The sequence below is a fragment of the Aptenodytes patagonicus genome, chromosome 6, assembly GCF_965638725.1.
Source record: "Aptenodytes patagonicus chromosome 6, bAptPat1.pri.cur, whole genome shotgun sequence".
NCBI lineage: Eukaryota > Metazoa > Chordata > Aves > Sphenisciformes > Spheniscidae > Aptenodytes > Aptenodytes patagonicus.
Window position 1 is genome coordinate 43498198 of NC_134954.1, and position 16536 is coordinate 43514733.

At 45.5% G+C, this 16536-nt stretch overlaps 1 protein-coding gene across 11 annotated transcripts in view; it reads right to left on the reverse strand.

Annotated features, from left to right (window-relative positions):
- ANKRD44 (ankyrin repeat domain 44) overlaps positions 1 to 16278 on the reverse strand; it is a 147091-nt gene extending 130813 nt beyond the window's left edge. For all 11 annotated transcript variants that reach the window (XM_076342288.1, XM_076342287.1, XM_076342286.1 and 8 more), the window contains exon 1: positions 16201 to 16278. In XM_076342288.1, the coding sequence (XP_076198403.1) occupies positions 16201 to 16227 (27 nt within the window). In that variant the 5' untranslated portion in view covers positions 16228 to 16278. The remainder of the gene's footprint in view (positions 1 to 16200) is intronic.
- Between the last annotated feature and the right edge of the window lie 258 nt (positions 16279 to 16536).

Consider the following 16536-nt stretch of genomic DNA (forward strand, 5'->3'; position numbering starts at 1 on the left):
ATTATTTATCATTGTCCTCAACTTACATCTAATATATTTATAAAAACATTTCCATTTTGTTTAAAGAGAAAAAATATGGGCTGTTTGTAAGGCCAAAAAGAACGGGGAAAAGCCTCTTCAGAAATGTATGAAACGATGAGCCACAAATTACATATGATACCTAAAACTATTTGAGAACTAATGACTCTTGCTTGTACTGCCACCAGCTCCAGTTTTTTGGTGGCGTTAGGAGAAAATGATCCTAGTTCTTCTGAAGCTAAGAATGAAGGGGATGATGAAACTTCAGCGGAGATCCAAAGGATTTCGACCAGCACACCCAGGGGAAGGACTGCTGCAAAGGGAGCTTTAACCTCTACCTTTCATCCAACTCCACAGCACTGCAGACCATCTTGCGTCAGGCTCTGAAAACAAGAGAGGTGTGAGGAAGGACAAATTGTGCTGGCATATGGGCAAGAGAGAAAGGGCTCCTCAAAACAAGGAATACTAAATGTGGCTTTAAAGAAAACCACGGTTAAGGCAACTCAGAAATCCAGAAAAATATATGTTAAGGGTCTACAGATGCACTATGTAGGGCATATGTTTAAATATACATATGTTGAACCATTGGCCATAGTACTAAAATGGAATAGCTGTCATTAATATTAGCTTAATACAGTATTGCCCATTCATTGGATTTAATCCCCTGCGGCTCGTGACAAACTAGGCACAAGTCTGAATTTGAGAAAGTGTTATGTACCTAATTGAAGCAGCATTTCTGAATGCGCTGTCTGGACGGCAGCTGGAGTACAGGATGAGCCACCAGAATCGGTAAGAGTCACGCCAGCCAGTTAAAGAGGTAGCTGGATGGGAGAGCGGAAAAGTAGGAATGCCAGGCCATAACCACTAGCTACACTTTGGGGTTAATAAGAAAAGGTGTCAGTTGACTGCTGTTTCCCGGACTGGGGAGGAAAAAAAAAAGAAAAAGAACAGTTGTTTTTCCATCATTTAAGAATTATTGCCTCCCTTTGTATCAAATACAGAAGCTGTGTGGCTGCAGCAGAAAAATCTCATTTGCAGAAGAGAGATTAGCTGAATCATCACTTTCCTCTGCCTTGAGATCTAAAGTGAAAGCCTCTTCCTCTCTCCCTCCCTCCCTTCCCCACTCCCAGGCCCCCATAATTAGTTCATCATTATAAACTGTTAGGAGCGTTCCATTACACTTTATAAATGAAGGTGAATATGGGGACGCCATTTGTCTCGGTAGACAGAGGACGCAAGTAAAACACCTCTTTCGCTACTCAAAGCAAGAGACCATTACATAAAAATGTAAAGAGCAGTTAAAATCTTTGAAGTCTCCTAGCCCTAAAAATGTTATACCAATAAAAGCAGGCATTAATAGGCAGTGCATTTTCAGCCACAGCAAGGCAGAAGGAAGAGTAAGATTCATTTTTTGCTCATCTATTTCTCGCCCTATTTGGTCACCGTATCTTGTAGCAGTGTACGAAACTACTCTTGTATTAGTGATTTACTAAATGGGACTCTTTAATTAAGACTGATAGCTCAGGTGGCAGAAAGAGGGAAGAAGAGGAAGAATTACACTTAACTGCACTTATTTAAAAAAAAAAACAAGAAAGAAGAGTGTTTGTACTATACCTCTAAGTTAACTTAACCTCAAGAATAAAAACAGGGCATATGAAGTCTTCTAACTCAGGAGGCTGTACATACTAGCAGTAAGAAAAGAAGACCCAGTTGCTCTCTGTCATTTCTCTCATACTGCAGCCACTCAAACTCTCCAAACTGGCTGTTACTGGGCATTGTTGTTGCAAAGCTTAAAGCACTCCCATGGCTCAGACCTTTGAATTCTTCCGTGACACAGTCTACAGTGACCGCAGATATAAAAGTGGTTCAAAGGACATCAAAAAGCAGGTAAACCAGATGATTAAAAATGTACAATCCCAGGTTAGAAATCCGTCCTTCACATTAATATGCACACTGAGCCAACAATAAAACAAACCAACAAAATGATGGTCAGTGTCACTCCGACTGGCTGAGCCAATTTCATACTTCTAAGCATCACATATTCAGGAAAATGACAAGATCTATTTGGAGTGTGGAGGGGTGAGTGGTACAGAGATGGAATGCTTTTCTCTCTGAAAGTGTGCTGAATCTTGTTCATTTTCCCCTTTTTGGGCTACCTTTCAAACTATTAAAAAAAAAACCACAAGAAAAAAAATCCTCTATAAAGTCTAAATGAGAGCTGATGAGTATAACTTTTAATTATCACAGCAATTCCTAATTTCCTGGGCAGTCCTATAGGATTAACCTGACCAAAATCATTGTTGCAAGAGCCCTTTATATTTCCAGTACTCCAGCACTCCTCCAAGGGCTTGCTTCGACCTTCTCTGTGAAGGTGACAGAAAGCCTAAGTGACAGAGCGACACAGCTAAGGTCTGCCAGAGCGTCAGTGCCGCAAAAGGAAACGACCTGTGGGACCAGTGTGAGGAGCCCACTCACCTAGAAGAAACGTTGCTCCCTCTTCAGCACCAGTTTTGAGGGAAAATTCTGTGGGAACGAGCCAGGTATCAGACAAATCAAACATTTTCAGCCTGTAGCACTACAGAGATCCAGACAGTTCTGCGCAGTGCTTCCTGTGTAAGCAGCACAGTTAATTAACTCTGTGTTGATTAATGGTGCTCTCTCACATCAAGAATTTATTGAGTCTGTTATTATATACAAGGTCATAATTGCCAAACAGCCACAGCTAAATACCATTCCTTGCAGTCTACTCCTTAAGCATCATAATGTAAAATTAATTTGTACTTGTTTGTTAATTAATATGAAATATTTTAAGTCATGCACCATAAAACTTACCACTGGTATGCTCTTTTCTAAACAGCCATGAATGAACAGAACTATTTTAATACCTTGGGAAGAACCTCCTCTTTTGAATCAGGGTAGGATGGGGGGTGTCTTTGTTCTTTGTAGTGGGGCTTTTCTGCACTCAGGCACTTACCGAAAGAGCAATTCTTGAATAATTAGTCAGCAGTTATTCTGCTTCAACAGTGCATTAAGACAGACTAGCAAAAGACGTTCTTATGCAAGACTATGAGCGCCCACACCAAAATACCTATTCAGAACAATTATTTTGGAGTAGCTGTTTCAGTAAATTTCCAAGCACAGAGATCAGCTCACAGCAAATGATCTAACTTCGCCTCAGGGTAGTAACAAAGATCAAAAAGACACTTGAACTCCTTTGTCCCTTCTGGGATCTTTAAATCCAGGGTTAGCCTCTGTTTAGGGAAAGGGCTAGCAGCATAACAAAGCAGATCTCCACTGTGAAAGAAAGAAGCCCACAGGTTGGATCCCTAATCCTAAGGATGGGGAAGCAAATACTTTGCAAAGACGTGCCCCCTTCTCAGCAGCAAGGACCTGGGCAGTCACTGCCAATAAAGCTACGCCGGCTTTAACCAACCTGTGGCGGTAACCCCCATCTTGAGGCAAGTCAGTGCACAGGCCTGCCTGGCGGTACAGCGAGAAACTGGAAACAGCGTCCCAAGCCTGGCTCTGCCACGCAGGCAGGGAGAGCATCGGGTCCCAGGAGTCCACCGAGGAACAGACCCTTGCTCCTGCAGCCTCACCTGTGCCCCCAACCAAGTAAAGCCCCTTCTATTTATATTTCTGCAGGCAGTTTTAATTACCCTCTAAGGGCTTGTCGGTAATGCAACCCTTTTCTTCAACCACATTTGTTTCCAAAAAAAGAGGCATGGGCAGCATAAACTAGGTCTGACTGGTTTTTAAACTCGTTTAAAGCAGACCTCTGCAGAGACATGGCTTTTGCGTTGATTCCACTTGTCATGCTACGAACACCAGGGATCAGCACAACTCTACAGGGAATACAATGCGCATAAACGCATGCAGTAAGGCACAAGTAACCAAGCTCTCCTCTGGCTGAGCAAACTGTTTATCCCTCTGTAGAGAGAATTACCTTATTGGTGAAACATCTACCGTGGCTTAAAATTATTACTGCGTGTGTTCAAGGTTCAATTAACATATTAGCCAAACACTTTGTTAAAAATATGCAAAAATCTGGACTGTTTTCTCTCCAAGCCTACTGCTTGAAAACAAACGAAATACACCAACAGAAGCAGTGTCAGGAATGAAACAATCACTCTTTCTCAAATGCAACGTTATTCCTGGGATTGCATCCACATAGCTGAAGCACAGTTATTTACACAGCACTTATTTTTGATGCTCCAATATCCCAGCAAGCAGCAGTGCAATTCAATCCAGCAGACTCTGAACAGTTCAATAATCTCACAGGGCTAGATAATACATGAAGAGATTGTTACTTCTCTGGGTCAGAGCCTTCCCTTTTTGCTGGGTACTGGACAGACAGCTGTAAACAGGCACTAGGTGAAAGCTTGCTCCATGCTAGAGCTCTTTGGAGGCAGAATATAAAGGAGCAATGCTTAAGGCACTGAATTACACCTGCTTGTCCACCTCCTTTTAATTTTTGTCCCTGCAACAGAGGCAACTGAAAAATTCTCCAGACAACTGTCTGAAAGTCTGTAGGTCTTTAAAGACCTCTTTTAAAGTGCTGGAGACCATGTGTCTGCACAGTCATCTATAAGGAGTCACACAAGGGTTTTCAGACAGTTGTCTGGAGTTGTCTTTAGCTGGCCCTGCGGGAACAAGAAGTGCTGAAGATCACGTGCCTGCTCTGTGGTTTGCCGTCATTTGTGTCTCCTTTTCCAGGCAGCTCTCTGGTAAATCACATAGCTGCCTTGGAGGGCATGAAGCTCTCATAAAAAAACCATTAATGATATGCAAACTCTACCCAGGAACAGGAATCAGGAGATCCTAAATGCAATCCCTGATTAATGTGAAAGCTGTGCCTATGCCTGTAAGAAGAGGCTAACAGCGAGGCTCGCTGTAACCAGCTACACCAGGTAACTGCACCTGCAAAGCCAGGGCATGCGGGCGCTCCTGGGCTGTGCGATCTCCCCACCAAGAGTGGGCGCATCCTCAGAGACTCAATTCCGGATAGTTCACTCTCTGAGCTACCTGGAGATACAGGCTACACGGCTGTGTGAGCTAGTCTTACCCTTCTCTGTGGAGGAGGAGGACAAATCTGTTCAGCTCCATTTGCTCCCATTTGCAGAAAAGAAATAACACTCCTCTGGGTAGCAGGGGTGATACACAAATTCGCCAGTCTTCATGAAAATGCTTCTGAAAGGAGCACCCTCTTCTAATTAGAAACTAGATTATATGTCTATAAATATTTACATGTAATAAGCAAAACTTAGTGAGAAGACTGCTCAGTTTCAGCCTGACATGAAATGGGACCTTGTGAGGACATACCCAAAGGGCACCATCTGATTCACTGACAGCAAGTTTTCATATTTGAGAGGCTATCTCCATTTGTCTGAACCCACCCAGCTTTGTGTGTGTGCTCTGTGGCCAAGAGTCACAGCGTCCTGGATTATTAGGACATTTAGTCTAAACAAGTGGCATTGATACACAACAGGCTGATCTCACTTTTACCATTTGCACTGCCAGAATACAACGCTAGGCCTATGTCACAGGATTAGTGACCAAAGACAGCCACCCACTGCAATCAGCCAGAAGAAACCTTTACCTACCAGGTGATCTGGAAACCATTTCCTAACAGAGCACTTTCTCTTAAGCAGCACCAATGCTGATTTTACACTTTATAGAACAAATATCTAAATAAACTATATGTTCATTGAATTTAACACTGTGCTATGAAACTGCATGCCACCGTTCATTTCTCATCTTGCAACATCGTAAGATTGGCATCAGCCCACACAGTAAACAGTGTTAAAACAACTTGCAGGGAGGAAGGGCACCGCTGTGAATCAGCCACTGAAAGAGGTAAATCAGGATTCAGCTCTTGCTCTGTCACCTGCTCCCTTCTCAGCCTGACCTCGGCCACAGAGTTTCTCTGCACCCTGGTTCTCCCGCTGCAAACTGGGGTAACGACCACCTTCTCCTGACAGTGCCATCAGGCAGCAGCACTGCACCTCCGGCTACACGTTGCCTGCCTCCTCCTAGCATCCCTCGTGGTCTCTGCCTTGGCTCTGCAAGGCAGCTCTTAACACTCCTTCCCCCTCTCTCCCACCTCTAAAGCCACCTTGGCAGCTTCTTAAAATCTCAGATTTGCCTCCAGCCAAAGGTATCCAAGCCACGGGCTCCATCTGCAGAAAACCCCACGAGAAGCAGGGCCACATCTCCTAACAGAGGAGCAGGATTACGCACATACTAAAGGATCAGAGCTTGTTTACATTAAAAGAAAGAAATTTCCTCATACTAGGCTTGATTCACGCCGAGCGGGATGCAGCAGGATTGCTCACCTAAGCTTGCTCCTCTCAAACAGAGGCAATGGTTGCAGGATCCGCCACACCACATTTACTTGGTTGGTAGAGCACTTTGGAAACGTTCCTGGAGTCAATGACTAAATAAGTCCCTCTCTTGATTTTAAATTGGAGATAAATGCTGCATGTCGCATTGGCAAGCACATTAAAGCAGCTGGAAGCACAAAGACAATATGGGGTATTTCAGGCCTTTGTTCTCTCATTTTTTACCCTTGGCATGTTAAACAACTAAAGAACACACTGAGCAAATCAGTGTTTTACCAGATAATACTGCAGGCTTCTAGCTTCAAAATCCCAGGTTGGCACCAGCTCACACAGCAAGAGGGCTGGCTCAGGCAGAGACACCAGCCCAAGTTGGTGGCCTGTGGAGCCAGCCTCCTACTGCCTGCAAGGCCCAACAGCACCGGCACGGCTTTGCTGTGCTGCCTTATTGCACAGAAGACAAAAGAAATAACCTTTATTAAAAAAAAAAAACCACCCAGGAAGGCAAGAATGAAAACACTAGTGAAAAGGACATGTCCACCTTTGTCTATTATAAGTATGGAAAAAAATGAACTTTATACATAGAAACACAGAAAGGCAGGTGCTGCTACCAGCGTGTTACTATAAATACAAAGCAGCTTCCCCATATTCCTGCAAAGCTGGTCTAGATTCAATGCAGCCGAAAGCAAAACGTCCTCCGAGGATGAGATTTCAGAAGGCAATCTGCAGCCCTCTCACCTTGGAAAGGCAAGGAGCCTATCATGTTAAGATGATGCTATGATAAAATGGGTTATGTTCTCCATCTGAATGGTACTGTCTACATTATTAATGACGAAATGCATATAAAAGCTTATTAATGTTCCCACTAGTTTCCTTTCCCAGAAATGATTTGATCATATTTAGAACGTGAAAGCTTGCGCATCTAACAGTGCAGTTTACTGCAGTCTTCTCTTCAGTTTATACATTGCGGATAGCAATACTTGATTTTTACATTTTTACTATTAAATTTTTTCAAGTTACACACTCTCTACTGCTGGTAATACTTCGTTTACAGAGACATCAGTTAGAGGTATGCCACTCAGTAAGTACCAAACAACTATTTTGCTAAAAGCTTTTGCATGGACAAAAGACATTTGATCAAGCAACAAGTCTGTAAAATTACAAAGGCTGCAAGATGGGGAAAAAACAGGTCATATAATGAGATCACAAAATATGCCAGAATAGAAATGGTAATGCTTAAACAGCAAATTATTCATCACTAGCGATTATTTGCAGACTTTCTGTGTCATTAAGGATATCAACATGTGGCCCTTGGAGCAATCCTACACATACATAATTCAATAGTACAAGGGTTTTTCATGAGAAACCAACTCCTTTATGCAAAAAAGCTAAAGCCTTAGTTCAGTAAACAGATGCCGTCAGGTACATCTGTTAAGACCGTGTGCAGAAGTCAACCATTACAGTTTTGCTTACTTCCTCATAAAGATGCAGTAGCATGCAGCTGCGAGGAGGAAGCGGGGGCTTTGTGAGGGCATTCTCCCCAAGTACTCTTTTTAAAATAAGAAAGCAAGCCATTACAAATAACTCCAGCACAAAAATGCATGTCTGTACATACAACCAGCTCGTAACACGAAGTACAAACATCAACCATACAAGCCTACGTTAGGCTAGGAGGTTCAGCACTGCATGGCAGAAACGTATTAAACAGCCTCCATTTTTGGTTGTACATCTGCAGCCAGGAAAGACTTTTTCTTCCCCCAAAAGCAAAACACACGCAAATGTCTGTCATCAAAAAGCACATACTTTTTCAGAATGTCACAATTACCTAGCCACAACTAAATGCTGTAATTTGTTGACCAGCTCCTTGCAAACTTCAATAATGACCTCAAACCCTTGGATAAAACTGCAAAATAATTTCCCCCCTTTAAATGAATTTTGTAATGCTTTGATTCCCACCCATCACCAGGCTGAAGGGCTCCAACAGCATGCTGCTACATGTTTCTAGTGCAGCAATTAAAACAAAGCCGAAGCCACAAACAGCAGCTGTGAGAACTTTCCAGCCCAAGCTTTCCAGCTAACAAAAAAAGTGACAAATGTCAGATATGTACTGCTGGAAAAAACCTGTTAATTTAAAAATGGAAACAGCTGAAAATGCAACGTTTTTCAGCTAATAAGCGTTCAAACTAGATGATTAAAACACAGACGTATTCCGCCAGCAAGTTTAGCTCACCTGTATGTTCTGCAACATACACATGCAGCAATATGTGTAGCAGGGCATTCAAGCAGAAAAGCAGGAATGAAAAACAGAAGAAATGGTCAATGTTATCAGAATACACTTTGAGACATTTGCCTAATAGGCTTATACCTACAATACCCGGCTCCTGTAGGCATCTGATGACACTAGAACCTGTATTAGTACCACTGAATGAAAAAAAAATTCTAGACAACAGAGATTAAAAAGAAGCCTAAAAACATAATATGCTGAAACATTAATTATTTTGTACAAATATTGCCCAAGTCTGCAGACAGCCTGAAACGATAGCTCCTAAAGAGTAAGCTGCTTGTTTCTCAAGCAAATAGTCAGAGATCTGCTGATCGGGGGGACAGCTTTAGGAAGAGGAGAAGGTGCTTGGCCTGGCCTCTCAGGGTGAACACACCCCCAGAGCGCCGGGCCAGCACAGGGAAACCCTTCCCGTCAGCACCATGTCCCAGAGTCTCTGCCTCTCCAGAAACAAATGAGCAGCATCAGCTACACCCAGACCTCTAGAAACAACCCTTAAAAGTTTTCTTTGCTGGCTTTCACTGCCGCAGTGCTGTCGATGGCACGGCACTGGCTCAAAACCATGCCCAGGAGAGCTGCAGCGTAGGCAGCCGCCGCATTCAGCGACCAGCTAGCTCCAGCTTGGGCACTTTTATTCCCTGGTCACAGAAATCATCTGCCCACCCTCGAGCAAGGATCCAGATAAAAATACCACCTTGCCTGAACCAAGCCGTTACACAAGCGCCCAAGCTGGGAGGAACATTTCTTTCTCTACTAAATGTAGTCATGACAACCACATCTTCATTTAAGAGATGAGCAGGAAGAGGTCATGAGGCACTTGTCATGCAGGGATAAAATACCACACCTCAACTGCGCACAGGAGGGTAAGTTTTGCTGGGTGCCATCTGCAATTCAAGAAAACTAGCATCCTAACATGAGAGTCACACACACCCCCAAAACAGCTCAGGCATCTAGGTGCAACACCCTTACAGTATTACCAAACAACAAACTTCTGGAGGATTTCTCTGCTAAAGGAATATCTATGATAGACTTGAGCATGCTACACCACTCCAGAAATTCTCCTGATTAAAGTGCTTCTTGTTTACCTTGAAACAAGCTACAAAACTAGCAGAAAGTGATACTTATTGAAGAAGCCATGACCAAAAAAAGCAAGCAGCTTCCTTTCCAAGCTTGTATCTTGCTCTCTTTGGCGACCCAAAGCTTTACCCCCCTCCCCCGAACAGGACCATTCCTGGAGGCATTTAAAAGACATGTGGGACATGGTTTAGTGGTGGACTTGGCAGTGCTAGGTTTACAGTTAGACTCGATGATTTTAAAGGTCTTTTCCAACCTAAATGATTCTATGATTCTGTGATACTACATGTCAGAGCTCAGGTGCCATCTATATCAGACAGCAGCGACCATCATTCCTATAGGTCTGAACAAGGACAGGAATGCTGGTACATCCCATTTTTTCCAAAGTTTTTATTTTATTTTAAAATGCATGGAGCCATGTCTCGCAGTATGTATGGCATGCCTAGGAACATCACGGCTCTAGAAAGCCAATGGCTGCCGCGGTGGAGTTATTTTGGTCCAACCACATTTTCATTTCACAAGAAATAAGAGAGAAACGCTCTTGTGGGTAAATTCCTCCATCTTCCTTCCCCACAGTTACCTTTGTTTTGTACTAAAACGGATTATCTCTTCCTTGCTGTGAGCCCTTTCAAAAACACTTGGCAGCCTGCAAATTAATATACACCTTAGTATTACCTAGCAATAATATGAGAAGGGGAGGAATCATGGGACCTCATACCACGCAAAATCAACCCGCGGGCTGGCTGCAGCCACAGAGCACAGGTTCATTACTCCTATTTTACACAGGAGATTCAGGGGCATCTTCTCAGATGCTTTTACTTGTCAGAGAGAAAGGATACACAGAAAGACAGTCTTGTCAATGGAATGATTCTGAAATAAGTTAAAGACACACCATCATTTGGAAATTTAATTGGTTTTGTTAGGAGAGCATTTGTTACTGTTGTATTCATTTTGGTTTTAAGTGTATTCAGACGCAAGTCCAGCCTTTGCCCAGCTGATTTTTATGATCTTTGACATCTGTTTAAAATTATTTAAACATCTGTTTAATGCTGTTTCTCTGTGACCGTAATAAAAAGGATCCTGATGGTCAGCGGAGAACTGTCAAACACAGGAAAACATTTGGGAAAGGGAGAGAGAGAGGGAGAGAAATGGTCCTTTCAGTTCTAGTCACACTGCATTACTCTCAGCAATCAAGGACAACAGGCAAAATACCAGGGGACAGGATGAGGTTTTGCAGTTAATAGCAGCCTAAGTGCACACGCTAACCATTTATCTGGGCTTCATTACCCTTATGCATGCATATGCATGCTTGTAAGGGTAGCCTAAAAATAATTCTGTTGTTTTGTACATACAGGGCCTGAGCCAGTGACACTGAAGTCATGGTAAATTTTGACCCCCCAGGTGTACTGGCTCAAGGCTAGACAGAGCCTGTGTCTGTCTCAGATTTACAGCAAGCTTCCACCAAATTTGGCGGTGCAGCCATAAAAACACTAAGCACTACATCTCTCAAAAGTAGCTATGCAAGCTTCACCTCTAGGTAACTTCTCATTTTATTTTTGTTTATAGAAAACATTCTGAGTGTCTTTCAAAGACAGAATGACACATTTCCCCTGTAAACATACATAACTATAATCAACAACTAGGCAGGGGAGAGCTTGCGTCAGCCTCTGACAGACATCAACAAGCAGGACATCCCCAAGCAGGAGCCGCTCCGACCGTCGCTGCCTCCGACGTGGCACGATGGGTGCATTTGTGCCGAGGAGTCTGAAGGCAACCCAGCCTGTGCAGGCAGAGAGCTGGCATCCCAAATCAAACACAGCCACACACGGAGCGACTTTCTTGGCTTTAAACAGGAAGAAGAGGACAGAGTTAGCTACAGAGACAACCTGCAGGCCCGTGGGCACTGATGGCAGTCCTGCAAGGAGGGCCTCAACTGGCAAGGCAAACCTGGAAACGAGATGGAGACACTACAGAAACTTAGATTCTTCCAAAATAATTTTCCAAAAGCTAACTCATAGAAGTTTACATAGAGAAATATTTTAAGATATTTTACCCTCTCAACAGAGCGCTGACAGGAGCAATTGTCTGTGTTTGCTGCCCAGAACCATCAGTGGAAACCCTGAAGATGAAAAGCACACTCAGCAGGGCTTTGACTAACCGGCTTTCTCTTGAAAAGTTTGCAAGTGGCAAACAAACAGTTCTCAAGAAACCAAGTTACTCGGTGCAAGTATGAAGAATAAGCCGTGCAAAGAACTGCAGGCAGCGGGCAGGGAGAGCGGCGGAAGGAAGCACCCTGCATCCGCTGGTTACTCAGAGGACAGGAGAGAGGTGGGTCCAGGCAATGACTACTTCTCAAAAAGCAGCTACAAAAGTCAAAAACCAATCGATAACTTTCACCCTGAGAGAGCTTTGGCGAAGGGGAAAGGAGACTCATGAGAAGGAGGGAATGGCAACTCAAAATACAGGAAGGAATAAAGAGCTGCAGCAAGCAGGTTTCCTCAAACAGCACTCAAAGGGCACAGCAAGGGTTTTCATGCCCCATCATACATACAGAGCCAGGCTCGAGCTGTGTCAGTGCAACTCACACCTGAAAGCCTCTGGCCACCCACTTGCTGAAGCACTTGTCTTCTGCTCCTTCTGAACTCTAGCTTAAATGCAAAGGCTTTTATCACATGTAACTGCATCCTCACATAATATAAAATAGTAACACTTATCAAAATGGAACAGGTACAACCAATAAACTGGATGGGGAGCAACATAGCAGTAATGCTTGGAATTGAAAAAAAATTTTTTTTTTCAGTCCTTAAAGCAATTTGCATCCTTGCTGTAATCAACATTCACTGCAGAGATGGTAAAAAAAAGGAACGGATAAAAGTTTTAAGATTTAGAGTAAATTTTGCAATATTTGTAAATGACAACTGAAATATTTAGAACATCAGAACGTTTACAACTGCACAGACACACCACTACAGACAAAGATTACAATCCTAGGCATTTAATTTAAGTTTTATGAATTATCTTAGGTAGTTTTCAGCTTAACATTTAGTCATTCAAAAATGGCTAGCAGGGGGTTACTGAAGAAAGGAAGGCCCGGAAGAAATTCATGCAGAAACAAGTGATGGTAGAATACCCTTCCTGTAGTTAAGTGATTTAAGGGTTTCTCGTGGCCCAACTGATGAGCTAGCAATTACCATCACTGGAAGCAAATTCAGATAACCTACACTAATGCTAAACTCTTAACCTAAGCTCTCCTGCCTAAGGAGTGAATGCAGCCAAAAGTACCGATAATCTTTTTGAAGGATTAAGCATAGCAATACCTTAGCACCTTTCAGCTGTATCAAAAAAAGAAGCAATAATGAAAGTCTGTCTGTCTTCAAAGCCTGTATGAGAAATGGTATGATCAATTTCTCATCTGTCTGAACGCTCCGTGTGCTGTTAGATGCGGTTGGTAAGAGAAGCCAAGAATGGAGGCGAGGAGGAAACAGGTTACTTAGAGAAACGCGTGTTTAAACTCTCAGCGTGGGAGTTCTCTAGTCTTCATAGAATCACAGAATGGTTTGGGTTGGAAGGGACCTTACAGATCATCTAGTTGCAACCCCCCTGCCATGGGCAGGGACACCTTCCACTAGACCAAGTTGCTCAAAGCCCCATTCAACCTGGCCTTGAACACTTCAAGGGATGGAGCATCCACAGCTTCTCTGGGCAACCTGTTCCAGTGCTTCACCACCCTCATAGTGAAGAATTTCTTCCTTATATCTAATCTAAATCTACCCTCTTTCAGTTAAAAGCCATTACGCTGTCTTCTCCTACACGAAGCTCTCCTCACTGGTCAAGAAAGTCATGGATCCAGAGGAAAGCATGTGCTACAGAAATCACAATGACAGGCAGAGGAGAGAGCTCTCAGTTTCGGAGTCAACCTCCCCTGAGCATCGCAACTAAGACCTGAACCAGACTTCACACTCGGTGCACAAAAAGCAGCCCACACTCATAGCAGCACAGGTCCCAACCACTGCAGGTACACATGGTACGCACTGTCCTACGTACTGTAATTCTCACTGCAAGAGACTGCAAGGACACGGACTGCTGTGGCCTCTGGTGTTTAAGCGAAAGGAAACGGTTTCCTGAATCACTGCAAGTTATCACTGCCACAATTGCCTCGATCCTCAAGAACAGGAAGAAATGCAGAAGGAGCCTGCTCCTGCAGCCTCAGCGAGTCTGAGCACAGGCAGGAGTTGTTACAGGAATTAAATCTTCCCAGGCACATCATTCTTCGTCCCAGCTTCACCTCTGTTTTGCCTGGGTCTGTCTATAAACATGTGGGACTGCTGCTACTGTGCCTCTTTTAGTTAGAGGTCGGCCAGACTGGGGACAGCGCTCTTCAAACCTGATGTAGATGAAAAGTACAACTTGGCCTGATGCATGCAGAGCTGCTGCTGCAGGCTGTGCAGCCCCAGTGCCTTGGTTACAGCTGCTCAGGCTGCATGTTGGAAAGGCTCCACCAGCAACAGCTCCGAATACACAGCAACAGGCACATGTAAACTGCACTTGGTTTAAGAGGAAGCACCACAGCCAGCTTTGAATGTATCGTCCCCCTCCTCCAGTCTCTCAGATGTGAAAGAAAAAGATTTGGTGAAGAAATTGAAGAAAATCAAAAGAGATCCAGTAGGATGAGTATAGGTAGACCATCATATCCCTTCATAAATGACAGGAGACACATACCCACAAAGAAAAACTATCGGCCTGCCATATCGTGTCCCAGGCCACAGCCTGGCCAGGAACCACCATTAGCATCCACCAATATTTTGGGCATCCCCAAAGCAGGCGCGCTGCAGGAGCATAATGGCAGCTCTGAGGTGCCTTGTCCCTCAGCTGTGAGGGTTCTCAGAAGAGAAGGGAGAACACTAAGACAACAGCCTGTCGTTTTTTATAGCAATACAGACTTCATCGAGACATGATCCACTTGACTTAAATCTGTTTTGACTTCTGCTGCTGCTGAAGCAAAATCTTTGCTGCAAGATTTCAGCAAAGGTTTAAAAACTCTAAAGGCAGTAAATTCAAGGGCTTCATTAAACATGTGAAAAGCACTGAAATGGTACAATTTTGGTCCCCTGTAATGTATGTATTTTTAATATTAATGCTTGCTGTTTGGATTTTTAATACACAGATCCTACCTGAATCTCCTTATTTATGAGACTCAGGCTGTACACCACAGGATAGTGAAGCCTCATGGTGTGAAACATTTTCTTTGCCAGTCATAAGCACCACATCTAAAGATGAGGATGTTCGAGGGACATGTCAGGAGACAGCCCATAAATACTACCTTCTGTTACACACGAAAACACGTTATAGACTGTGCCTGGTTGCACAGTGCCGCTTTTACTTTAGAAGCAGCTTTATCCTTTTTTCCTTTCAAAACTCTTTTCAACGTGCTACGTAGCGGCTTTGTGCATGTGGAAGATTTTCTTAGAAAAGCATAAATAGACCGCGAGCGAGGCTTGTGATCTATAAGTAAGGGGTATTTGGAGAGGGGCTGGCTGCAGACAGTCCTTCTGAACCCAGCAGGAAGGTCTGAGGCTGCAGGACACCCACGCTGCAGATCACAGGCAGACCATGTTAAATTAAAAATAGCAGATTAAAGCACGCAAAGTGTGTAACAGTTGGTAGAGTATGTGAATAAATCAGGGTGTGGGAGCCATAATATCAATTTACTAAATGTTTTTAAATACTTTTAACTACCAGCGATAAGAAATACTTTAATACTGATTACAGCTGTCTGCCCATTGCTAAATTTAACACGATCTGAGGGTTTAATACTATAGTTTTCCTAGTAGCCTGCGAACAACGGTGACAGCTAAACCAAACAGGCACTTCCTAAGTAAAAAGGCGACAGGAAAAATCATTTATACGTATGCCACGGCGATGAAACGAGGGAGAAACCCCAAGGAAGGATAAGCAGAGCCGAGAGGCCTTTCGAAATGAGCCAACATCCACTTCCATCCCACCCCGCCGACGGGAGACGTCAGGATTTCACCGAAGACCGCGGGGCGACGGCGGCACGCTCGGCTGCGCGCCGGGGGACGGGCGAGTGCCTGCAGCGGGCAGCCGGCTGCCGCCGCCGCGACGCCCGGCGAGCTGCGCCCTGCCCGGCCCCGGCCCCGGCCCCGCGCCCCCGGCCCGCCCGCACACGCCGCCTGCGCGGGCAGAGACAATGTCCGCCGAGAGGCGAAGAGAAGCGCATCTGCGGGGGGCGGCGGGGAGCCGGCACCACACGGCGAGCGGCGGCGCCCCCGGGGAACGGGGGACCGCGCTGCTCCCGGCGCGGCCACGGCCGCCTCCGCTCCGGGCCCCGCCGAGCCCCCGGCTGAGCAGAAGGGCCTTCCCCCGGCGGTTCGGCCGCCTCGCACAACGCGGAGCCGGGCCGGGGCGCGCTGCCGCGGCGGGCTGAGGGAGGGCCCGCCGCCCCGCTCCCGCCCGCCCCGCGGCGCCCACCTGGTCGGCGAGCTTGAGCACTGCCATCCTCCGCCGCTCCTCCCGCGCACATGCAGCTCCTGCGACGGGCGGCGAGCGCGCCCCGCGACCGGCGCTGCTGCGGCGGCAGCGGCTCCGCTCCGCGCCGGCGGGGCGGGGCGGGGGCGCGGATGCCGCCTCGCCTCGCCCAGCCCGGCCGGCCCAGGAAGCAGGGGCGGGCGGGCTGCCTCGCACGGGCCGCGCCGCCACCGCCGCCTGCCGCCGCCTTTGTTCCCGCCGGCGGCCGGTGCCTGCGGAGCGGAGCGCAGGGCCGCCCCGGGGGCTCTCGGCGCCCCCGCCCTGCCGGGCAGCGCGAGG